Source organism: Colossoma macropomum, unplaced genomic scaffold, assembly GCF_904425465.1.
Source record: "Colossoma macropomum unplaced genomic scaffold, Colossoma_macropomum, whole genome shotgun sequence".
Taxonomy (NCBI): Eukaryota; Metazoa; Chordata; class Actinopteri; order Characiformes; family Serrasalmidae; genus Colossoma; species Colossoma macropomum.
The window spans coordinates 122,619-147,868 of NW_023494809.1; the positions used below are offsets into that span (position 1 = coordinate 122,619).

General features: G+C 42.3%; 1 protein-coding gene across 2 annotated transcripts; it reads left to right on the plus strand.

The window, feature by feature from the left end:
• Positions 1-483: 483 nt before the first annotated feature.
• Positions 484-23,936, plus strand: wdtc1 (WD and tetratricopeptide repeats 1). 2 transcript variants are annotated; one of them, XM_036558334.1, is made up of 16 exons: positions 484-704; positions 2,086-2,233; positions 3,514-3,597; positions 5,794-5,840; positions 7,890-8,001; positions 10,948-11,135; positions 14,707-14,889; positions 15,280-15,374; positions 16,005-16,120; positions 16,901-16,976; positions 17,065-17,155; positions 17,369-17,542; positions 18,359-18,594; positions 19,259-19,427; positions 20,738-20,930; positions 23,064-23,936. In XM_036558334.1, the coding sequence occupies exons 2-16, from the start codon at positions 2,186-2,188 to the stop codon at positions 23,259-23,261; spliced, it is 2,010 nt and encodes a 669-aa protein (XP_036414227.1). In that variant the 5' UTR covers positions 484-704; positions 2,086-2,185; the 3' UTR covers positions 23,262-23,936. The 2 variants fall into 2 exon arrangements, with proteins under 2 accessions (XP_036414227.1, XP_036414228.1); XM_036558335.1 differs by having other exon boundaries at positions 17,372-17,542.
• The last annotated feature ends 1,314 nt before the right edge of the window (positions 23,937-25,250 follow it).

The window sequence follows — 25,250 nt, forward strand, 5'->3', positions numbered from 1 at the left end:
ACTATGATCATCTCCATTCAGCCTGTTTATTCAGCCGGACACAAAACAACTGACCTTTTACTAAATTGTTTAATCCAAAATCAGCTCATATAATACAAACACAGTGACTGCAATATTGTGAAATCAGCTATATGCTATAAAGCTGAAAAGCAGTCTATATATACATGACTGCTTTTCATAAACGCTGCATTAATTTCAGTCCATTCGACAAAAAAACATACATGAAAAGCATGAATAAGAAAAAGGAACATAATCTTGATCTGTGATTTTCCAGATCTTAAAATGTAGCTTTCTCTATCCGTTCATATTTATATGTATTTATGTATTATTTGATATCTTTTTTTTTTGGTGTCTCTTTCTAAATCTAAATGTATGTATGTTATCTATTTTAACAAGTGTTTTCTATATATTTTCATTTGTATTCACCTTAATTCTTAAGGTTTACGTTTGTCTTCGCTTCACCCCGCGGTGTATTATGGTTGAATAGGTGCAGGTGGGATCTGGCAACCCTGTCCGTCAGTCAGAGCTGCAGAGAGTTAGCCGCGTTAGCTGCGCTGTAAAACCTCCTTTTGACCACAAACCCGGATTAGTTTGGGTTTGCGCGCCCGGGAGGACTTTACTGAGTGTCCTGGGTAGAAAGTCGAAATCATTTACTGCCCTTTTCTGAGGAGAATCGGCTCCGATCCGCCGCTGCAGTGTTACAGGTGAGCAGAGAGCCAGGCTAGGCTAAGCTAAGCTAACGCAGCAGCACAACAGACACAAACCGCCACTTTCAGATTAGAGTATAATATAATATTTAGATACAATATTCAATAAAATGGTTGAAAATGTATTTGTATGAATCTGAACTGCACTGCAGAACAGACGCCAGGCTGTTTGTTGGTCCAGCAGCAGTTAGCACAGAAGCTAAGCTAACGCTACGCAGCGCAGAGCTCAGGACGTTGTTTTGTTTTTAGCCGCCGAGCTAACGAGCTAAAATCTGATTATTAAGCTATTATTTTAGTATTTTCGTCACGTGCTGCAGTCTAATACCGTGTTCAAGGCCTGACATCGGATGTGTTGCAGTGTACGGGCTGTCAGAACCGTTGACTGTTAGCTGGGGTGTTGAACTGTCAGTGTGTGGTGCTAAAGTACCCTCTTAAAGATGGTTCTTCAAGGGTTCTTTAGCAAAGGGAACGGTTCTGTTCAGAACCATGAGTGCTGTATAGAACCATTTCATGCTTAATGGGTGTTTGCGTGGTGAGGTGTTTCTTCGGATTGTTGGAGAATGTGTTGTAATGGTTCCTAATAGAACTCTTTTGAAAACGGTTCCATATAGCACCAAAGACGGTTCTGCTAATGTGATGATGTCAAGCTTTTGGTGCTATGTAGAACCGTGTACAATACGCTGTCCGTCAGTCTGAAGAACCATTTAAAGAAGCATGCAAGGAACCGTTTAAGCTTAAAATGGTTCTACACAGAACTGATGTTTCTGATTTTATTGTAAATTATGTTTTGTTTACTTTTAATTCATTATAATAAATTAATCGATATAACCAGATTAGACTTTTCAACACAAGACAAAATGAGAGCGTCATTGTGAAACGAAATGCGGAGTAAAAATAGTCTCCGCCGAGGTGGAAATTGCTGGAAGAGAGAGACAATGGTTCTTTATAGAACACTCAGAGAACATTTGCATGGTAAAATGGTTCTATATGTTGTATACGGTTCTACATTGAACCATTTTGGAAATGGTTTTGTATAGCACCAAAAAGGGTTCTTCACTTGTTACGATGTCAAGCTTGTAACAGTAGAAGAACCCTTTTTGGTGCTATTAAACCCTTTTCAACACATTCGCTGCAGCTCACGCTGGGTGTGTGAAGATGCAGAGTGGAACCGGACGGAGACGGAGGATGAGATGACTGTAGAACTGTAGAACTGGACTAGTACTGCTTGAAGTGGCCTAAATTTCTTAAACTGTCCCAGGAAATCCAGGCGCTGCTGCGCCGTGTCCGTCCGTCTGAGGTCCTGCTGGATGTGTTGAGTTTGTAAGACTCTTATTTGTGCATATTTGTCCTCATTTGTGTTTCTCTTCTGTTCTTAAAGCTTTAGTCCGGCTGGCGGTGTGAGTTGTATAGATGCCAGATGAGCTCTGACCCCTGCTTTGTCCACCTTGAGGCCATGCTCAGTGATAAGCTGTGAAGCCATGACTCAGAGGAACATCGCCGGGGATATCCTGCACAGACAAATCCGGGTGAGCAGATACGCACAGGATAATACGCCTTACGCATATGAACATAGTTGCATGAACCAGAGTGCAATTTTGATGTATTTGTGCTCATCTGCTTTCATTCTGCTGTGTTGGATCAGCTCCTGTTCTGCTTTACTGGTGCTCACTCCTCTCTGTAGAGCTTTAGCATGTTATTTCAGACCAAAAGGATCCAAAAAGACGAGAATAGAGGTTAACAGGCACCAGTTCCTGAGCTGATAGGTGCTGGATGGCCTAAGAAGCTCTGCTGGGGTTCTTTGGTCTTTCATTACTTGATTGCAGTGACACTACTTTTAGTTCTGAGACATGTTAGGCTGCCCTGCTCTGCGCCAAAACCCGAACAGACTGTCTTTGTAGCCCAAGTTTTGGCTTTAATTGAGTGTGGGAAGTGGCCCAGTCCAGTCACTGTGGTCAAATATGTTATCTCTGAATGTACAGTGGGGTCTAAAAGTCTGATACCACACTGAAAACCTGGGATTTTTTCATTTAAGCCTGAAAATTAACAATGGAAAGTTTTAGACATTTGAAAAAATTCCAATGAAGAAAAGTTCTGAGAAGTAAAATTCTCAAGTTTCTGTGTCACTGTTTTCAATTTTGATCAGATTTGTGACATTCGGGTCTTTGTACCAAAAGCTCAAATTTGTTCTGAATCTTATTCCTTCTGTGAAGCTCGTGTTAGAGTGACTCTTTAATCTGCTTGTCAGAGACTTTTACACAAACTTGTGGAGTCCATGCAGCTCGAATTGCACACTGCTGTGAAAGCAAACCACCAAATTGTTGTGCTGATATAATCTGTAATGAAAAATTAGAAGAGAATGTAAAATAAATCACTTTCTCTAGTGCTCACCTACTTTTGGACTTCAATGTAGAGCTGAACTAATAAATTCGCCGTTGTCCAAACAAAAACCTCGTATCTTTAAAAAAGAGACGTGACAGGAGAGGAAAAAGCCTTCTTAACTCTCAGTGTAAGCAAATGTAAAGATTTTATTCTAAGTCATTTTGGAGCATTTCTATCAGACGGTTCGTCATGAAATTTTAATACAATGTAAATAACAGCTGGCATTTTCAAATCATTAAAAAAATTAAAAAGGCAAAAATGGAGAGGCGAGGTTTTGTTCTGACAGTGACGATATGAATGATTGCAGATTAATGACGGATTCTGAGCACGGCGTGTTTAGGGTGGAGAGCAGGTCTGTTGGAGGAGCTGTTGAGGGTGCAGACTGTAGTGTTGTGAGTGTTTGTTGATGTTTTGTGTTTTCCTGCAGGAGAACAGGGCGCTGGGCTTTCAAAGACATTACCATGTGACTGATCCCTTTATAAAGCGCCTCGGCCTGGAGGCGGAGCTACAGGTGAGCGACATCATACGCTGCCGTTATTGACCTTTACTGATCCCCAAATAAGGGACTCTGTGTCTGAGTTTCTCTATAAAGGGAAAAGGAAATAGTGGCGTAAGCGTTGACTCCTCAGTGATGCCACAGCCGTCCGTAACCAGGAGCTGCATTACAGAAACTTCCTCTCTTTTTGTCGTTAAATCTGACAGGTCAAGATAAAATTTCTCACAAATTTATATTACAGAATCAAATCTGATCTTAATTCAGGAATTTTACCTGATCTTACAGCATCTTATGCCCAGTTAGGAAATCTTAATTTGCTTGATCAAATTTGTTAATCAGCTGTCATATCTGTTTCCTAGCAACCCACCATAAACACACAGCTGAAACATAAACATATCATCAAAATAATGTTAAAATGTGAGTTAAGCTGCTGTTACTGATGTAAAAAAGGCTAAAACTAAACCAAAGTGTGATAAACTGTAAGTAGTGAATATTGTGTCAGCGCCCCCTGCTGTTTATCAGAGCGTCGCCGCTCCCCAGTTTCAGTCTCCATTTCCCAAACGCTTTAGCCGAGCGCGCTAACGTTACTCCTCCTAATAAACAGACACACGTTCAGCTCCGTCTCCTCATTATTCACCACCATCACTGTAATATTTCAGCATCAACATTAACACACGAAGGTGATCAGAGGGGCGGTGGAGATCGAGTCTGCAGCGTCTGAGATCTTTAAAACGCAGAGTTAGAAAAGAAAATCATCTCACAGTGAAAGCAGCGTTTTACAGTAGAGATAAATGGAGCTCATTATGCTGGTAGTGAACTATGCTGCTGACTCAGCTGCCTAAAAACCATAGAAACGGACCTTAAACAGAAGTGAGGACCCTGTTGGGGTTCATCCTAAAGTTAGGACAGGATTTAGGAGGTTTAGTCTAGTTAGGATGTTTGTGTGATGCTGTTTTCTTATCTGGAGTTCATGATGAGGTTATGAAGGTAGGAGCTGTTATTCTGGAATAGATACTGTCCGAAATTCAGTCTGGACTGAAGTCCTCATGGAGACTAAACACATCAGATTTTAGACTTAAGAAGATTCTGTAATACGACTCCTGGAGACTAAAAGATCATCACTGTTCTCTCTCTGGGTGGGAAGGATGGTCCTTCCTCTCCACCCACTCAGCACAGTGCTAACCAACACAGCTGTCTGTTAGCTGATGTGGCAGAATTAGCAGTTAGCGTTCTCCTCCAAGCATGTTGAGCTCCAGTGACAGTGGAGCATTGATAGTGACAGTTTGAGATGTCAGATGGAATTCAGATGTTTCAGAGGAAGCTCATGTTAGCCTTCACACTCCCAGTGTGGCAGCATTGTGAGATAGAGGGAGAGCTGGCTAACAGAGGAACTGGACAGGACTAAACTGGGGAGAAAAACTGGGTAAAAGTAAACCAATTAAAAAAAGCAGCGTTTTCTAAAATTACCACAATCTCAGCCTGTAGTGAAGAAAAAAAGGTCAATAAGGGGTCAAAATATGAATACTGCTACATACATGCTGCAAGCAGGCTAACACTCCTGCACATTAAATTAATGTAGCATAACATTAACATTGTTGTGTAACGTTAGTAGGGAATTAATAATACAGTAAATCATGTTGTGTAGTCGTATTGTGACATACATGTTAATTTGTGGCTAATGTAACTACAAAGTTCAGCTTTAGTTTCTAATAATGTACTTTTATAATAATGATGAATGCTGTAATAAACTAAAAATGCAAAAATTATCCTATTAATGTGAGGCTCATTTTCAGCCGCTCTTTATTTTTGCCGTATTCAAAAATGTATTGAATCAAAACACCATTGTATCGTATTGAATCGAATTCTGAATTTTGTGAATCGTTACACTCCTGAACACTCAAACTGCAGCCTAAAGCTGCCAAAGCCTCTTGATTACCACACTGGACAAAGCGCACAGTTTGTGTGGGCTGTTTTATTGAGGTTGCCAGTTAGTGATAGGTCAGTGCGCAGCAGTGTTAGCCTGCCTAGAAATAATCTTCTCTAGATTTTTTTTTGACAAAAACTAAACACATTCATTTTAAACAACACATACCACTAATCAGAAATGTAAAAAAGTGCAAATTAATAATATTTTTTATTTGCCCTGGTTTTGTTGCATTATTAAGATACATCTTACATGAAATGATGTGCTGTAAATCTCTCTGTTTTCAGGGTCACTCGGGGTGTGTGAACTGTCTGGAATGGAACGAGAGAGGAGAGTAAGTAGTGGAGTGAAGCCGGCAGATTGATAGACAGGATCAATTTTTTTCAGAAACCTAACCTTAATAATGAAAAGCTGTGTTTTATATAAAATTAGTTTAACAAACTCGTCTTCAGGATGTTTGCATTAGAGATGTCAAACTACAGACCTGTCAGTCTTCAATTTACATTCATTTTTATGCTGTTGTAACAAATCTAAGTGCAACATCAGCGTCATAAAAGACTCAAAAGTCTCACACACACACACACACCAGTCTACAGCAGTTTAGCCCCGCCCATTCAGCCCACAGCAGTTTAGCCCCGCCCACTCAGCCCACAGCAGTTTAGCCCCACCATTCAGTCTACAGCAGTTTAGCCCCACCATTCAGCTACAGCAGTTTAGCTCCCGCCCTTTCAGCTACAGCAGTTTAGCTCCACCATTCAGCTACAGCGTTTAGCTCCACCATTCAGCTACAGCGTTTAGCTCCACCATTCAGCTACAGCAGTTTAGCCCCACCATTCAGCTACAGCAGTTTAGCTCCACCATTCAGCTACAGCAGTTTAGCCCCACCATTCAGCTACAGCAGTTTAGCCCCACCATTCAGCTACAGCAGTTTAGCCCCACCATTCAGCTACAGCAGTTACGCTTTTAGCTTTCAGCTACACGTTTAGCCCCGCCCTTTCAGCTACAGCAGTTTAGCCCCGCCCTTTCAGCTACAGCAGTTTAGCCCCGCCCTTTCAGCTACAGCAGTTTAGCCCCGCCCTTTCAGCTACAGCAGTTTAGCCCCGCCCATTCAGCCTACAGCAGTTTAGCCCCACCATTCAGCTACAGCAGTTTAGCTCCACCATTCAGCTACAGCAGTTTAGCCCCACCCATTCAGCTACAGCAGTTTAGCTCCACCATTCAGTACAGCAGTTAGCCCCACCCATTCAGCTACAGCAGTTTAGCTCTCCCACCATTCAGCTACAGCAGTTTAGCTCCACCATTCAGCTACAGCAGTTTAGCTCCACCATTCAGCTACAGCAGTTTAGCTCCACCATTCAGCTACAGCAGTTTAGCCCCACCCTTCAGCTACAGCAGTTTAGCCCCGCCCTTTCAGCTACAGCAGTTTAGCCCCGCCCTTTCAGCTACAGCAGTTTAGCCCCGCCCTTTCAGCTACAGCAGTTTAGCTCCACCCATTCAGCTACAGCAGTTTAGCTCCACCATTCAGCTACAGCAGTTTAGCCCCACCATTCAGCTACAGCAGTTTAGCCCCGCCCTTTCAGCTACAGCAGTTTAGCCCCGCCCTTTCAGCTACAGCAGTGTAGCTCCAGCATTCAGTCTACAGCAGTTTAGCTCCACCATTCAGCTACAGCAGTTTAGCCCCGCCCTTTCAGCTACAGCAGTTTAGCCCCGCCCTTTCAGCTACAGCAGTTTAGCCCCGCCCTTTCAGCTACAGCAGTTTAGCTCCACCCATTCAGCTACAGCAGTTTAGCTCCACCATTCAGCTACAGCAGTTTAGCCCCACCATTCAGCTACAGCAGTTTAGCCCCGCCCTTTCAGCTACAGCAGTTTAGCCCCCCCTTTCAGCTACAGCAGTTAGCCCCGCCCTTTCAGCTACAGCAGTTTAGCCCCGCACTTCAGCTACAGCAGTGTAGCTCCCAGCATTCAGTCTACAGCAGTTTAGCTCCACCATTCAGCTACAGCAGTTTAGCCCCGCCCTTTCAGCTACAGCAGTTTAGCCCCGCCCATTCAGCCCACAGCAGTTTAGCCCCGCCCATTCAGCCCACAGCAGTTTAGCCCCACTTGCAGACGTTGGTGTGACTCTTTATTTACGTATTGGACCTGTCTGTGTATTAATATTGTATATTTGTCTGTTTCAGTATAGACTTGTGAATAGACTTTATTGATTACTTCTAGGATGAGTATCTGCTATGAAACTGGTGTAGATGCTTTGTTGATTTTAATAGGAGCATTATTGTTTGGTTGTCGCTTTCTGTGCTTGCTCTTAGACGAGATCTTAGGCTTGAACCCCCTGGTCTTTCCTAAATGCAGTTTTTCATTTTCCTCTGTGTCCTGTTCATTCCAGCCTGCTGGCCTCTGGCTCTGATGACCAGCATGCCATAGTGTGGGACCCCCTCAGGCACAAGAAGCTCATTACTATGCACACGGGCCATGCAGCTAACATCTTCTCAGTGAAGGTACAGTCAAGCCCACCACGCTGATCTCCTGTGTGTAATGGCACTGATTTATTGGGATGGACTTCATTCCTTTGCCTTTATGTAACATCTGTAGCAGCAGCAGCCAAACAGGCCAGAGCAGTGGGCCAAAACAAAATCTGGTAGTGAGGCAAGGTCCAAAATAAAAAGAAGATCAGTGTGTCCTGCGCCTGAGGTCGTCCTGTCTATTACAAAGTGTTCATTCCTGTGCTGTCAGATGGATAGAATCAGTCCCAATACTATATAAGTTTTTTTTGTTTTTAACAGCTTTATAATCAGGATTTTAAAGGGATTATACCCTCAGCTTTTCCTGTTTTTTTTCTGTAAGTTCCTTTTATAACATTTGTATTCCTTTAAGGCCCAGTCCCATTTCACCCCTCACCCCTACCACTCAGCCCTACCCCTCCGTTTTGCGTGTTCTTGCCTAGCGGTAGGGTGTCCCGATTCTTGTTGAGATAGAGGGGGAGGGTGAAGTGTTGGGGCTACATGACCCTCCAAACGGAGGTTTTTCAGAGACTCCAAACAGAGAGTTATGAGAAAAAAGAAAAACCAGCAAAATGGAGAACAAGAGACCAAAGAAACCCACAAACGTGAGAATTTTCTCTGTTAAAAAAGTGATAATTATTGTATTATCTTAGTTTAATGTTGTTTCAGTGTATTATGGTCCTTTTCCTCATAACAAGCATTAAAAACCACTAGTAGTAGCAGCTGATGTCTCAGTAGCTAGCTGGCTAAATTTCCTGTTCCACCTTAAATGTTTTTTTAAATGAGAAAATTCAAACGAGAAGCTGGTGAATATCCAACTTCAGCTTCATATCACTGAAGAATTAGGGGTGGGTGATAATAAATAATTGCCCCCCTCTTTGAAGATCATATGATGCCCTAAATGTAACTAAAGCCCAGCAGTAAGGAGCTGAACTTTACCCTCCTCTGCTGTCACTGCAGACTGGCAGGGTCGCCTACAGAGCAGCGCTGGTAGCTGTTAATGAAGTGATGCTCTTTTTATTTGAGGGTCCCATTTCAGAGGGAAGATTTCAACCACTACCCTGTAACTCAGTTCCAAGGGGCAACACTCAAAAACAAGGGGTGGGGGTGAAGATAAGAAATGGAGTTGGGTCTAATTCATTTCTACATGACAATTTTTCAACCTCTCTTTATCCTTTCCAGTTAAACAGGCTGATTGTGTTACTGTGTCTATAAGTCTGATATATGTAAATGACCTCTGTCCAGATTGGCTGCCCTGTATTGCGCCTCATTCGAAAGCAGTTTGAATTGAAACTTTAAAAGCCAATTTCACTGTCCCAGCCTAAACCCAGACTAAATGGGATGTTAAATGGTGAAACACAGTTGACAGTACTGTTTAGTCCAGGGTTGAAATGGGCGGGGCTAAACTGTTGTACAGGTTGAATGGGCAGGTAAATGTAATCGTGTTGGTTTTAGTGACATCACAAAACAGTGGGCTGTTTTTGCAGATTAGTTACTACATCAAGTTCTTTCAATTAAAGTGATTTTTCTTGATACAGGACCTTTAAACTGATAACATGATCAGAAACAGACATTGAGTGTATTAAGTATGTGTTTTTTCTTATTTATTTATTTATTTTTTTGAAAGTGGAAAAGTTTAATTCCGGTTTAAAGTGCGCTACTTTATTTCTCACAGTCTGTTCATGCCATTGTTTTCTTAAAGGTGCCGTAAAATGCGTTTATTCAGATTTTTTAATTGTTCTGTGTCTTTATAGAAGGCGTGACTTTGATCAGTGTGAAAAATGCTCAGAGGTGGTTTTACACGCCCATTTACAGCCCTGTGATTCGGCCCTAGAATGAAGCGAGCTGTTTTCCCTTTTTTGGGGGCTCATAAATAATCTGATGAGCTCTACTCTGATTGGCTGGTTTACAGTGAGGCTCAGCGATGGCTCACACAGAAGCAACATGTCGAAATAGACGGAAATAGCAGGAAAATAAAACGAATCTCTGTGTAAATCAGCTCCTCATACTGTTTAGTTAGCTATGCTTGTTACTTGCAGCCTGCTAGTTGCTAACGTTAGCAACACTAGCTACTCGATCTCGACAACACAAAGTAAATTAAAGCTGTTATTTTACTATGAAGCTCTCAGTTTGAGATGATCTGCTTCAACTATTATAAAGCTGATAAAGTCTCTCAGCAGGGCTGCTTACAGGCTGCTGTTGGGGTTGTGGTGCTAATAAAGGTGGAGCTGTATCTCCGTCTCTTCTGGGTCAAACGCTGAGCGAAGCTGCTCTGAGAAACTGTCCGGAGTGAAATGAGCAGAGAAACTAACAGCTCTGAGTTAAAGCTGTCGGGATCCTGTTAGAGATGTGGGAGCTGAAGTTCCTGTTCACCAGCTTGGTTTGAGAATTTTTTGTTCCACCTTAAAAGGTGATGCAATTACATTCTGTACAAGCTGTAGCATTTAAGGTGGAACTGAACTTTTGATTAAGAAGCTGAACAGGAAGCCCTTCACCCTGGATTAAAGATGATCATCAGCCTTTCAGTTCGGTTCTTGTGAAGGGAATGAAAACTGCAGACGTTCCTTCACAGCCTGGAGCTGCATTTCTGCACACAGTCTGACATTTTCATTGCTGCTGCTCTGTGGTCGTTGTTCCGCTGGGCTAGAACGTGGGCTGGGGTATGTAAATTTTGCGGTCGTGAAAATTATTCAATCTAAACTGTTACGTAACAGATTACTATTTTGAAATTGGCCTGTTTTGCTGCCTGGTTTGCGTATGCGGAGTTTGAGGTTCCAGGTCCCGAACTCTGCTTAATCAACTGTGCCAATGTAAATACACTTTTCCATTCTATGGCACGTCTAATCTGTCTCACTGACCTTAATTGTGAAAGTACAGTGATGTTATTGCTGTAATTCTGTAGTGAAAAGCTTCTGTAACTCTCTATTGTGTGTGATTTTGCAGTTCCTGCCGCACTCCGGAGATCGGATATTGGTAACCGGAGCTGCAGATACCAAAGTGCACGTCCACGACCTGACAGCCAAGGAGACCATCCACATGTTCTCTGATCACACTAACCGGGTCAAACGCATCGCTACCGCTCCCATGTGGCCAAACACGTTCTGGAGTGCGGCGGAGGACGGCGTCATCAGGTAGGCCGACAGAAACACTTCACTTTAATTCTGTTATTTACGTCTCCGACAGCTTCAGCTCAGTGTTCTCTCACACTGTTGAGTCAGATGTCTGTCCAGAATTAGCGTCCCTGCCAAGTGTTCAGATTTAGACCAGTAAGAGGTGAAATAGTCCAGATAAAATAAAAGTCCACTTTTTATCCATTTAAAGGACCCAGATCCTGCAATTCACTTCTAATATTTGTCTTGGTTTATGTACCAGAAACTAATTTTTAAATGACCGCGTTTAATCTCCCATACAATCGAACAGGTCTGTGCCTTTAAGACTGCTGTATGTAAATGAGCTCTGTTCTGATTGGCTGCCTTATTTTTTTGTTTCAAACGAAAATCAGTCAATGCTAAAACACTCCTTCAGCCCAAAACATACTTCATGCAAGGACACGAACGCAAACGCTTCAAGCTGCGCAGATGGGATTGCGTTCAAAAATGCATTTCATAACGCAAAGCAAGCGCAAGCTGCATTCTGAGCGTTACACCAGGGGGCGCTATAACCACAGCCAAGCCTGTCCGAACGGTCTCGTACGGCCAGCGTGTTTCTCACCTGCTGTAACAGACGAGCAGCTGTGTCTCTCACAGAGTCGGCTTACGGAAACATAAACATATGATCCATCATGGCCTTTTCAGTCCAGTAGAAGAGCTGAAGCAGCTCACCCTCCTCTACTGTCCACGTTCAGCTGCTGAGGCTGTTGGAATAACAGTAGATCCACTCTGATTCGTCCTCTAGCGCCCCCTTCAGCACTGAGTGTTTTAACTGCCACGGTAACGCACAGAAGGACCGAGCGTTTGCAATGCGCTGGCTGAGCGCTGTAATTTGCGTTCGCATACTTGTGTTGAATCTTTTTCTGGCCTGATAGTTTCAGCACCAGTGGACTGTGCTGTGAATAGGATGGTTCATGTTAATATTCTCATTTTTGTGACATAAAAAAGAGATTAATTCAAAGCAGGCTGTTTCTGCAGCTCAGTTTCCATAGATGGACTGTATAGACTAAAGAGTGGCCGCTATGTTTGACAGCACTTACAAACCACATCAGACTCTTTCTTTTTAAATAAAAAAGAGGAAAATTCTATTTTTACATGATTCGGGCCCTTTAACACTATCTTGAAACAGGAGGTTAAGGTGTCAGAGCACCTTCAGTGAGGGGAGTCTTTCTCCTCCGGGTTAATCCATCTGCCCAGCCGCGTTCGCCCTTCACTGCTCAGTGTGTGTGTGTGTGTGTGTGTGTGTGTGGGCTGGATACAGTCAGTGTTCCCCTCAGGAGACACACACACACTGAGCAGTGACTGATGAGTGGACGCACTCAGACTCTGCAGGTCTGATGGTCACTCTGCCTACAGAGGACACTCGAGCCAGACACGCTCACTTTTTAACACCTTTTCACTCCCTCACACACACAAACTCGTCACCTTTCAGCACAGTTCATTATTCTGAATGTTGAATAGGTCGTTCACACGAATCATGTAGATCTGACGAGTTCTTAGATTCAGTACAGAGGGGTGGGGGGGTGTCTGAGAGAGGAGTCCCTCCTAACCCCGCAAACACAGCAAAGCAGCAGCTCACAGTCATTATTCAACACTTAGTCTTTAATTTTTGCGGACTAATTTTCATTTTCTCATAATCAGATTTCCTCTGTAGCTTCCAGATGGCAGACAAAAATTGTTAATATGTCACCGCTGTCGGAACAAAACCTCGTATCTCCAAAATGTTAATTTACAGCCGAAGAAGAACTTTAATTTTGAATAGAAGTTAATGGAGCTAGATTTTTTCCAGCCACTTTTGGAGCTTTTCTGTTGGTCTGTTCATCATGAAATTTTGGCGCATTGTAACAGTCAGCTGGCGTTTTCAAATTCTGTAAAAGCAATAAAAGTAAAAAATGACAAAAATGGAGATACGAGGTCTTTTTCCGATAGCAGCGATTTATCAATCATCACTATCAGCAACCAAGACAGTCAGCTTCCACTAGGCTACGTTCACATTTCCAGGCTGAAGAGGCACAAATCTGATTTTTTCCAGTAATGTGAACAGATCTGATGTTTTCAGGGCTGTGTGGACACGCATCGGATATTTTCTAATCTGACCTGAGCCACTTTCGTATGTGGTCCTAGATCAGACCTTAATGAGAATCTCAGATTGGAATACATATGTTGTTGTTTTTTTTCACAAGCATCACATCTGACCCTTTTCACCTGTTCAGAGCTGATTATATTTGCAGTGAAGGCTTGTCCTGCTCGTTTGTTTGCTGTTCATGACTCGATTCATTCATGTGACGTTACTGATTATGATGAGCTCATGCGGGTCGTTTCAGGACGCCGGTTCACATTAAGGACAGATCTGAGTCTCTTACCTAAACGAGTGTGAACCATCATGTTAGAGAGATCAGATCTGAGCAAAACATCGGATTTGAGCAATAAAGCTTGTAATATGAATGCAGCTTTAGTGAGTGTTTGAAATTGATGTAGATTTGATTTGAGTTGATTCGCTGCTGAGATTTAAATGATCATCTACATCACAGGTGCACCCTGACTTTGAGCTCCACTTTCATGAGGCGTTTGGTTTATAATTTCATGCTCAGTTTGTTGCCACCTTACTTACATTCTCGGCCACATTTAGCCCAAACTTTCTCATGTATGTCCCTTTTTGTGCTGATCCAGATGTTGTGGCTGAGGAGCAGTTGTTACTGATTAACAGCAGCTCTTTATTTAAATGTTTGCTGTAACAGTGAGACCTTTTGAAACCTGATAAAGCACCAACAGTAAGTGAGTGTGGTGATAATAACAGAAAGAAATATTATTTAATACAGTGAAATAATAAACAGTAACGCTTCTCTACTATTATTTAAACACAAACATGGATAAAATATTAAATATTTCCTAACATGAACATGTTTTGACCTCTAAACTGCAGACGTCTCTTTAATCTCTTCAAAGCTCAGCTTAAAACTGGCTTTTTTCCACAGTACTTTCATCCTCCTCCTCACTGCTGTTGACATTGTCATATTTTTGTTTCTTTTTTGTTTTTTCTTTCTTGATTTTGTGTATGATGTTTCTGAATAGCTATTATTGTTTTTGTTATTGTTATTGTTATTAATGTTATTATTATTTAGGGGTGGACAATATGTAAAAAATTTAGCGTCACCTTACTTCGACGTTTCCACCATACATGATAAGTATTAAGATGTCTGATCAGTTTGATAAGAACAGAAAAATGCACCAGCAGTGCCACATTAAAAGTCAAAGATTCTAAATATTATGATATTATGTGATGTATACTGCTTCATTATGACTAAGGACGGCTGGACACTTCACCTGAAAATATGAACATACATCATCTAGAAGGTGAAGAATATTTAAATCCTTCATTTCCTCAAACGTGTATTTGGTTTCAGCGTCGCTCCAAAAGTGTGTTGCTGTGTATCGAAATGCTCGCTTGTCTGTTTTCGCTCATGCTCAGACTGAGAAATCCGAAGAAATGTGCTGTTAGACGTTGAGAAGTGAGTGAGGAGCTGATGGAGGATCATTTTGTCGTTTTTCACAGGCAGTACGATCTGAGAGAGAGCAGTAAGCGCTCGGAGGTACTGATCGATCTGACCGAGTACTGTGGTCAGCTGGTGGAGGCGAAGTGTCTGGCCGTTAACCCGCGGGACAACAACTACCTGGCGGTGGGAGCGAACGGTCCGTTCGTCCGGCTCTACGACATCCGAATGATCCACAACCACAGGTACGTTCTTCCACTGTCACAGGAAAACTCATCCTGAGGGGCTCGCTGAGGTGGTCTTCTCTGTCAGAGACTTTTAATTTTAATTTACATTTTTAATTTTAGCGTTCTGCTGTGAGCTTTTATTTTGAAAAGTAACTTTCCTTTACGGCTCTACAAGTTCCTCACACTTTTGCACTTTTTTTTTTCTAAAGAACCATGCATTGAAAGGACTTAAGGGAACCCAGAGTGGTTCTTCCATCGTACCACTCCAAAGAACCCTTTATTTTAAGAGTGGAGCTTCATCTTGCTCATTAGGAGATAATGACTCTTTACAGTGCTGTATAGATGAGTTGAACGTTCGATTAGAACGAATGTCTGTTCTGAAGCTGATGCTGTTCTGCTGTTCCTCAGGAAATCTCTGAGTCAGAGCATGTCTGCTGGAGTGCACACGTTCTGCGATAAACAGAAACCCATCCCAGATGGAGCAGGGCAGTACTATGTGGCAGGTACGCAGTGGACAGGGCTGCGGTCACATCTGGCTTTCAGACATGCCAGAATTTGTTTGGGGAATTCCAGCAATTTTGACAAATTTTATTAAGAATACAGTCATTAACTACAGTGGTGGTGATAGGAACCAGGGGTCGTCATGACTACAACACAGATATAGACATTTTATTTACTATCCAGAACCACCAGTGAACCTACACGAGTCTTCTGAGTTTATATGGAATGTTGATGATGGAAAACAGTGGAAAATCTGAAATAATAAGTTTTCTTTGGGGACTATTTTGCCTCACAGCGCCCTGCATGTATCCCTCCACCATGAATGGAGTTTAAGTTCTCTAAACTATCATAAAACAGTGTCTCAGTCATCAGGCAGTGAATTCATAACCATTTCATGTAGGAACTTTCTGTGAGGGAGCTTTTAGAGGTGGACGTCTGGTTCCTATCACCACCACTGTGAACAGTTCTGACTCGGTAAGTTTATCTAGAACAGAGCGTTTCACACCAAACCGCTCTGAACAGCTCTGTTTACATCTTAACCACTTAATTATGCAGGAAATTTGAATCATGGTGGAATTCCCCTCCACTGGTCAGTGTTATAGTATTACAGTATTACCTCTGTCTCTCTGCAGGTCACCTGCCAGTGAAACTTCCAGACTATAATAACCGGTTGAGGGTGCTGGTGGCCACCTACGTCACCTTCAGTCCAGACGGGACAGAGCTGCTGGTGAACATGGGCGGAGAGCAGGTGGGGAAGTTCGTTCAGCTCTGTTTACTGCAGGGCAGATTCCACAGCACAGAGGCACTGAGGTGTAGTCCAGTCCATAGCTTCGCTGCAGCACTCTGTGCTCTGTTCTGGGTGCCAGTGTTCAAAGGTTATGATTATTATTTGGATATTTGCTGTGCAGAAGTCAGGAGAGGTCATACTTGTATGTACTTACACACTATTTGACATTCAATAAAGCTTTTGCTGTACATTTGATATTTAAATCATTTCTCTAGATTGCTTTTGTCAAACACAACCAAGTGCGTCCCACGGTTAATAGAATATTAATTAAAGGGCCCATATCTTGGAAAAAATCATTTTCTTCAATTTTTTTTAAATATGAGGGTTTAGTTGCAAAAACAGTCTTAATTTGAATTCATTGTATCTGTGATGTCAGAAGAACCAATTCATTTATGAATGATGCACTCGCGGCCTGACATGCAGCTCTAACCTGTTTATGACGTTAGTTCACAGTCGTCCACGACTGTGTTTTGTCAGTTTGATCAGCAGAAACAGCGAACTACGTACTATAGGGCTACATGAGTTACACTGAATGGATATTACCTTTGTCATACTAATAATAGTGGATCTAAATATGATAATATACAAAATAAAACCTACCACAATGACAAGACGTCAGGCTACTGCTGAACTCAAGAAAACCCTGCTGAAAAAAGACCGTTAGAACCATTAGCAGTTTACTTTGTGCTGTATGCTGTGCTGTCTGTACTACAGAGTAACGCTCTGCTCTTCGGTCTGCAGGTGTATCTGTTTGATTTGACGTTCAAACAGAGGCCGTACACATTTCTGCTGCCCAAGAAGTGCCATCCTTCATCAGGTACTGCCATCCAAACACTGTATGAGGTTCTGCAGGTGCGTTCTGGATCATTTCTGTTCTCTTTAATGCTTTCTCAATGCTCCTTCAGAGGTGCAGAACGGGAAGACCACTAACGGAATGGCCAATGGAATCCATCTGTCCACCAGCCGCCTCAAACTAGCCAACAGCAAGGCGTCCAGGTAGATCCAAGAGCGCCATGAACTTGATTTTTCCCATGGCCAAATAAATCACATTTATCATCACTCACATCTCCCCATCCTACATCTCTCTCTCTCTCTCTCTCTCTCTCTCTCTCTCTCTGTCTCTCTCTCTCTCTCTCTCTCTCTCTCGCTCTCCCTCTCCCTCGTGCTCTCTGTCTCTCTCTCTCTTGCTCTCTCTCTCTCTCTCTCTAGTAGTTCCACTGAGCTGCCCCCTCACCTGGAGCGGATTAAGCAGCAGGCTAATGATGCGTTTGCGCGGCAGCAGTGGACTCAGGCCATCCAGCTGTACAGCCTGGGCATCCATGCAGCTGGACACAACGCCATGCTGTATGGCAACCGGGCGGCCGCGTACATGAAGCGCAAGTGGTACGTGTTCTAAAGGCATATTCGTCTATTTTGGCAGAAGTTAGCTGCAGCTAGCTGTTTTGAAACCCAGCATCCAAACAAATACAGCTCCAGTCCCTCCCTTCAGTGTTTCTTCTAAAGCCCCACCCCAAATAAATACAGCCCCTCCCTTCAGTGTTTCTTCTAAAGCCCCACCCCAAATAAATACAGCCCCTCCCTTCAGTGTTTCTTCTAAAGCCCCACCCCAAATAAATACAGCCCCTCCCTTCAGCGTTCCCTCCTTAAGTTCCTTATGTCAGTGGTCCTCAGAGCCCCCAAACCATCCACACAGAACTGAGGAAAATTGTGGACTGTTTGTCCTTTTGCATAACAAAACAGTTGTAAGCATCTGGGGTTCTGTGGAGGTTGTGTGGTCACATGATTTCCCATGTGCTGCTAGACTTTAAAAATAAACAAAAACAACAGCATCAAAATTGGAGCAGCTTCTGGTTCTGATTCGCCTGTTACTGCATTGGGTTTTCTGTGAAGAATCACAGGTAGAGATTCTGGCTAGTGAATGTTTTTAAAAATGACGATTCTGTGATGATTGCATCTGACCCATCAGTGGTCTGCACAGTGCTCGGTACATCATCAAGAAGGGTGACCAAATTCTGCGCAGGTGCTCAGGTTTCGTACGGCTCACTTAGCAGCACAAATGAAGGAGAAAAAAAATGAATGAATATAAAAATGCCATTTGTTAACAGAGTAATATTAATGTCAGTCAAATTCCATTTGCCTTAAAGACATTTTTGTATTTCAGATACAGTTTTATATCAACTCTTTGTGCCGTTGCTGTAGGGATGGAGATCATTATGACGCTCTGAGGGACTGTCTGAAGGCTCTGTCTCTGAACCCTGGTCATCTGAAGGCTCATTTCCGGCTGGCGCGCTGCCTGTTTGAGCTGAAGTATGTGGCGGAGGCTCTGGAATGTCTGGATGATTTTAAGGGTAAATTCCCTGAGCAGGCCCACAGCAGCGCCTGCAACGCCCTGGACAAAGACATTAAAGCGGCTTTATTCTCCAAAACGGACTCTGGTAAGAACTTATATTTCACTTTAGAGCGTCAACTCTCTTGGGCCCATTCGCTTTTCTTATCTTCACCCCTACCCCTTGTTTTCGAGTGTCACCCCTTGGAACTGAGTTACAGGGTAGTGGTTGAAATCTTCCCTCTGAAATGGGACCCTCAAATAAAAAGAGCATCACTTCATTAACAGCTACCAGCGCTGCTCTGTAGGCGACCCTGCCAGTCTGCAGTGACAGCAGAGGAGGGTAAAGTTCAGCTCCTCACTGCTGGGCTTTAGTTACATTTAGGGCATCATATGATCTTCAAAGAGGGGGGCAATTATTTATTATCACCACCCCTAATTCTTCAGTGATATGAAGCTGAAGTCAGATATTCACCAGATTCTCGTTTGAATTTTCCTGTTTCACCTTAAATGGAGCAGCAGTTCTGAAGCCTGAGGCACCAGAATGTGACTGCAGTACTATTTAAGGTGGAACGGGATGTTTAGCTACTGAGACGTCAGCACTACTAGTGATTTTTTTCATGTTTGTTTGAAGAAAAGGACCATAATGAGGTTATAAACTTTATTTCTGTTACTGTTTTTTAAAATGCAACATTTTCCTAAACAGTGAAGATTTGTTTCTAAGTGTGTTGTTTTACAAGCCTGTTAATTATTTTTTTATTTTTGTTGTGCAGCTGACGAGAAGAAAGGAAACAGCTCGATCCGCTTCCACAACTTCAGCCGGAAAGAGTCCATCCCTGAGGACGAGATCATCCTGAGAGAGCGGAGCTTCGACTATAAGCATCGCTATTGCGGCCACTGCAACACCACCACCGACATTAAAGAGGCCAACTTCTTTGGGAGGTCTGTGCTCAAAGATAGGATTTCAGCTGAAGTTCATTTATTATTTTTATTACATTATTAACGTTGCTTCTCTGGAGATTATTGCATCAAGATAAACTTTGCCATCCATATATACAGTATACAGAGCCGTACATTACACTAATTAAGTAAACAGCAGATCATTAACAGTGCACAACTGAGCTTAAAGCCCAGCAACAAATAGAAATAAATACATAGTGAAAAGATGGTAGGAGACAGACAGTATAATGTAAATGAATGTGAGTAACGTGAAAGAGCACAAAGCTGAGCAGAGCTGTACCTGAATTTTTAAGTAGTAATGCTGAAATGCAGTGAGTATTAAAATATAAGCAGCATGTGAAAGGTTTATATATACGTGTTGATGGTGACCATAAAAGTTGGATGCTGAGATTATAGGAAAGGAATTAGATCATTGTAAAGCTGCTCTGTGCTCTTAGGGCATATAACAACAACTGTCTTCAGAAATAAACATAACCATACCATAATGGTGTAAAAAAATACATTTTAACCAAAATTAAATATGATTTAATTCAGTTTCTTCTCTTACTCCAAATGTAATCGATCAACAAAGGCATGAAGTTTGCCTATTAATTGTTTAGCACTTTTACTAACATACGGTTCTGTGTGGCCAAAATTCAGACAATTTTTTTTCGTGTTTATAGATAACAGTGAGACTTAAGAAGCTACAAATGTTGTGCCGCAAAACCATGTAAAACCTTTGAAATGTATTAATCCCATTTTATTTTAGTATTCATTATGAATTATTGTATTTTATTAATTGTTATTGTGTGTTGTTGCACTGAGATCTAAAATATAGATATAATATTCCCAGCAGAACTGTCTGTAACTGTAACTGTGTTGAAACAGAAGCAGCATGTAAAAGGTTTGAATTTTAAAGTTTATTTTGTGAAATTCACATTTTCTCCACAGTAATTCAGATTACCCACAAGGGGGCACTATTGGCCCTATTTGTATTTTTGTGTATCGTTGAGCGAGAGGAAGCCCACACCAGCAGGAGCTCACGAATGCATGTATGTTTGCATTCACAAATTTCTAAAAAATAAAAATAAAAATAAAAAAATAATTCTAAAAGAAAATAAAGGATAACAGCCCCCAGTATGTATAACACACATTACAGACGCAGGCATACATTAAGGTCTTTGGTGTGTGATGCTCTGCTGACTGTATTAACTGTGTAAGTGACAGTAAAACCTATAACAGCTGCACAGTGCAGTGATAAGTGATGGGCTGGTGATGAAGGTGGTGATGTGACGTTCTGTCTGTGTGTGCAGTAAAGGCCAGTACATCGTCAGCGGCTCGGACGACGGCTCTTTCTTTATCTGGGAGAAGGAAACGACGAACCTGGTGCGGATCCTGCAGGGAGATGAGTCCATAGTGAACTGCCTGCAGCCACACCCCAGCTACTGCTTCCTCGCCACCAGCGGCATCGACCCCGTGGTGCGGCTCTGGAACCCGAGACCAGAGGTCAGATCAGCTTCACTGATACACAGACATGTTTAAACCAGCCCTGTATGATTCTCATACCTGAACCGCCGTCTCAGTGTGATTGCTGGGTATATATACATGTTGATGGTGATCGTTGAAGGTGCACACATAATGCAATAATGAAATAACACACTTTTCATGACAACGCCAACTCAAAATAAAAGAGGAGTTTTAAAATTCTACTTCAAAAGATCCAGGATATCTTAGAACAGAACAAAAATCCATAAAACACTTGAGATTAAAAGATCTAGAGTTTCTAAAACGACCCAAAAACGAATTCATAAAACAGGTCTAAAAAGAAAAGTCTTAAAATTCTTTTTAAAATGAGATAAAGATCCAGGATTTCTTAGAGACTCGGGAAGCTCGATCTATAATCATTGACCCAATACACTAAAAGCTCGCTCCCCCACAGAGCAGAACTTAGAACGTGGAACTACCAGCAGATTTGAGCATCCAGACCTCAGCAGAACTGTAGAGTCTGAGGAACTAAAAGATCCTGCAAATGTACTGGAGCTCGGGCATGTAAACGTTTATAAACCAAAAGTAAAATTTGTAAATCAATTCTGTCTCTAATGGGTAACCAGTGCAAAGACTTTAAAATAGGGGTGATGTGAGGAAATGTTCTAGTTTAGGTTAAAATATGTGCAGCTCAATTCTGAGCTTACTGCAGTCTCTGTACCCTCTTATTTGGAAGTCGAGCCAAGAGGGCATAACAGTGATCTAACCTTGAGGTCACAAACGCACGAATCAGCTTCTCAGCATCACAGCGGGTCAGAGAGTCCTGAGTCTCGCTACGTTATGTAGGTGGTTAAAAGAGGATTTACAGACAGAGGTAATATGAGAATCAAACAACAATGTAGAGTCCAGCCTTAAGTACCACTTATCACTGCCACCATGTGTGAGGAATCTTGGGGTTAGATTCCTCACGCGGTGGCAGTGATAAGTGGTACTTAAGGCTGGAAAGCTGCTCTGTGGTCTTAGAGCCTATTAAAGTCTTCAGGAATAAACACGAACCTGCTATTATGGTGTAAAAAAGGCTTGAAGTGATATTTTAGGCAAAATGAAATGTAATTTAATTCAATTTCTTCTTTTACTTCAGACGTAGTCGATCAGCAAAGGCTTGTTTGGCCAAAATTCAGACTCATTTTTGTCCATGTTTACAGACAAATGTGAGTCATACAGTGTCAGAAACCACATAATCAAATTAGAGATTAATTGAACAACTCCAGACGCTTTTAGGTGGACGTGATGATTTACGCCTGCAGTTAGCACCATGCTAACTGGTGGGGTATGAGCTTCCATGACGTGTAAATTGCTCGGACTGTTGCAGCATGTAGCTTTAATGGACACTCAAACTGTCCACCCAGTACGGGCAGGGAAAGTGCAGAACTGCACCATTTTTATTTTATTTTGAATTTCCATTCATTTTTCCATAGAGAAATGTTTAATTCAAGGACAGTAGCTATGAATACATACATAATAGCAGGGTATAGAATTGAGCAATAGAGCTATAAAGCAGAATCAGAATTACTTGATTTCGTCAAGAATGCTACACATTCAAAGAATTTGTGTTGGTGAGTCACACATGTATGACAATACACTGAACAGACCAGACAAACAAACAGACTGTTAACAAGTATTTAAATAAGAGACAAATACAATAGAAATACAACAAATAGAATAAAGAGGAGCTGAAGAGAAGTGTGAATATCAGTACACATACAGATAAAAGTACCTGTACATGTGAAGGTCTGATGACATATACCATAAAACTGGTATCCAGATTAATACAGAATGATATGAATGTTTGCAGAAATGTAACATTTGTACAGTTGTGCAAATACTATTATTACAATAGGATTATTTTACAGTTAACCCACAAAAAACCCACAACGCAGTGCTGGCGATGTGATATCAATGTCATCCACGCATCTGAGGGGAAAACACTCTAAAAAGCTGTATTTCTGTCGTTTACTGTTAATTAATAATTTGGACATTAAAATAGTGTCAAATATAATTGAATATGGTTAACTTTCGTTTTGAACACAAACTGCAGGGGGCGCTCTCACAGCCTTTCTTCTGTCCTCTGAATATTTCCTGTGTTTGTCACAGACGGAGACCGATAACGGCCGTGTGGTGGAGGATATGGAGGGAGCGGCGCAGGCGAATCAGCGGCGGATGAACGCGGACCCTCTGGAGGTGATGCTGCTGAACATGGGCTACCGCATCACCGGCCTCAGCAGCCGCGGCCCGGAGGCGTCCGACGACGAGGACAGCACTGAGGGGCAGGTGCAGTGTCGGCCCAGTTAGAACGGACCGCCCTCCAACCCCCAGCGCGAGTGTGTGAGTGTGTCTCTGTGTGTGTGTGTGTGTGTGTGTGTGTGTGTGTGTGTGTGAGGAGGCGAATGCACCGTAGATATTTAATTTCTTCAGCAGCCTCCTCACAGCCAGCACAGCGCTGAGCTAAGGTTAGTGGCTGCGCGGCGCCCCCTATGACAGGAATGGAGAACAGCAGGCTGGTGAGGAGGTTTTTGCCAATGAAGATAGGAGCCTGAAACCCACCCCCAACACACTGGACCCCCCCAACAAGGACACAGTACAGTTCTCTTGTCACATAAAGCATCTCAACCGGGAGCCTCCTGTCATCACACTGCAATGAATTATAATTTGATGTCAAACGAAAGCATCTTAAACGTATGCAGTTTATTTCTGCTGTCACATGAAAACACAACTCATAACTCTCATTTCATTTTATTTGCTTTTTTGCACTATTTGAAAACATTTGCCTTAAAGTACATTTCACGCTAAGTTGACGTATAGAAACAGTCCAAAAAACTGTCTAACAATGACATGCATTAAATTAAAGTGACAGATGTTTCTCCTTCTCCTGAATACATTTCAGAGATCAGAGGTTTTCTTATTTCTCAGGATGAGATGCTGTTGGACTCTTATTACATTATATTCTATTATAGGAAGATTATTCAACCTGTTTCTAGACATTTTTCCTTCTAAGAGATCTTAAGTGATATAATCTTCACATGCTTACAGAGTAATACCAATGCAGTAAGATACTTTCACTTAAAGTAAGTAATTGAGTTAAATAATCTTCAACCTCATAATGAGAAATATTAGCAAGTTTCCATGCATTTAAGATGCTTCCACTTGCCGAGACAGCATTATTCCCTTCCTCATCAGCTCATGAAGGGCTTGATGATTACGTGCATGTATGACACACAAAAATAAAGAGGCTCCTGCAGTTTCACACTGAAAAACACAGAGATAAAGTGAACTTAAAGCTCCTAAACCTCCACCTGTGCGAAACGTCTCGGACAGAAAAGCCGCCAGCTCCTCAGTGCCGCCGCCGGTTCATTGTTTTTCTCTGCAGGGCTGTTTGCTCCAGTTATTTTCTGATTTAGGGCTTGCTCTCTGGCGCCCCCCGTCGCACACTGAGGCTCCTCTGCTCCGAAGCCGGGAGGTTTTGCTTTGCCGCCGTGAGGAAAGATGCAGCGGAAACGCCAGCTGAAGCGCTACTTTAAGATAGACTCTGTTTATCGGACTCTTCTGCAGCACTTTCGAACCCATCCCAGAGAAACCGAGCAGTGTTGTGTTTCTGAATGTTTCCGAACGGAGATTCTGGGATTGAAAATCGTTTTTGAGATTCTGGTGATCAGTGTTTGATGTTCACCTGTCAGATTGTCTGAGTTATTACGGGGATTTTTTGTATGTTTGTTTATTTTTGGTATACATTATCAGAGTTCAGAGATGTATATGCAGATTATTGTCTTTTCATTTATGATGAAATAGTTACATAATTAAGCACACAACAGGTGCTGACTCGTCAGAAATAGACAAGCAGCAGCTGCCACACAGCTCCCCACACAGCTCCCCACACAGCTCCCCACACCGCTCCCCACACCGCTCCCCACACGCCACGCAGAGCTAAAACAGCAAATAAAGAACCGACTCAGTCGCATAAAACTGCAGAAAATTAGGCCAAGCTGCTGATTCTACCCACACACAGAGCGAAACTAAGTCAGCGAGGAAATTAGTTAATAATGGCAGATCTACAGTGTTGTTTCATGTTTGTTTATCTTTTGTCCTCTCCAGGCTCCGCCCACAAACGTGTTCTTTCATAGCTGCTGTTGTGAGGCTGGACAAACTTTACATAACACTGATAAAAATCCCATTAAACCTAATGAGAAACTCAGTTTCTATCACAATACCTACATTTAGAGTCGGTTATTCATTCAGCCTAATGAGAAACTGTAGAACAGACTCAGTTTATATCACAATACCTAC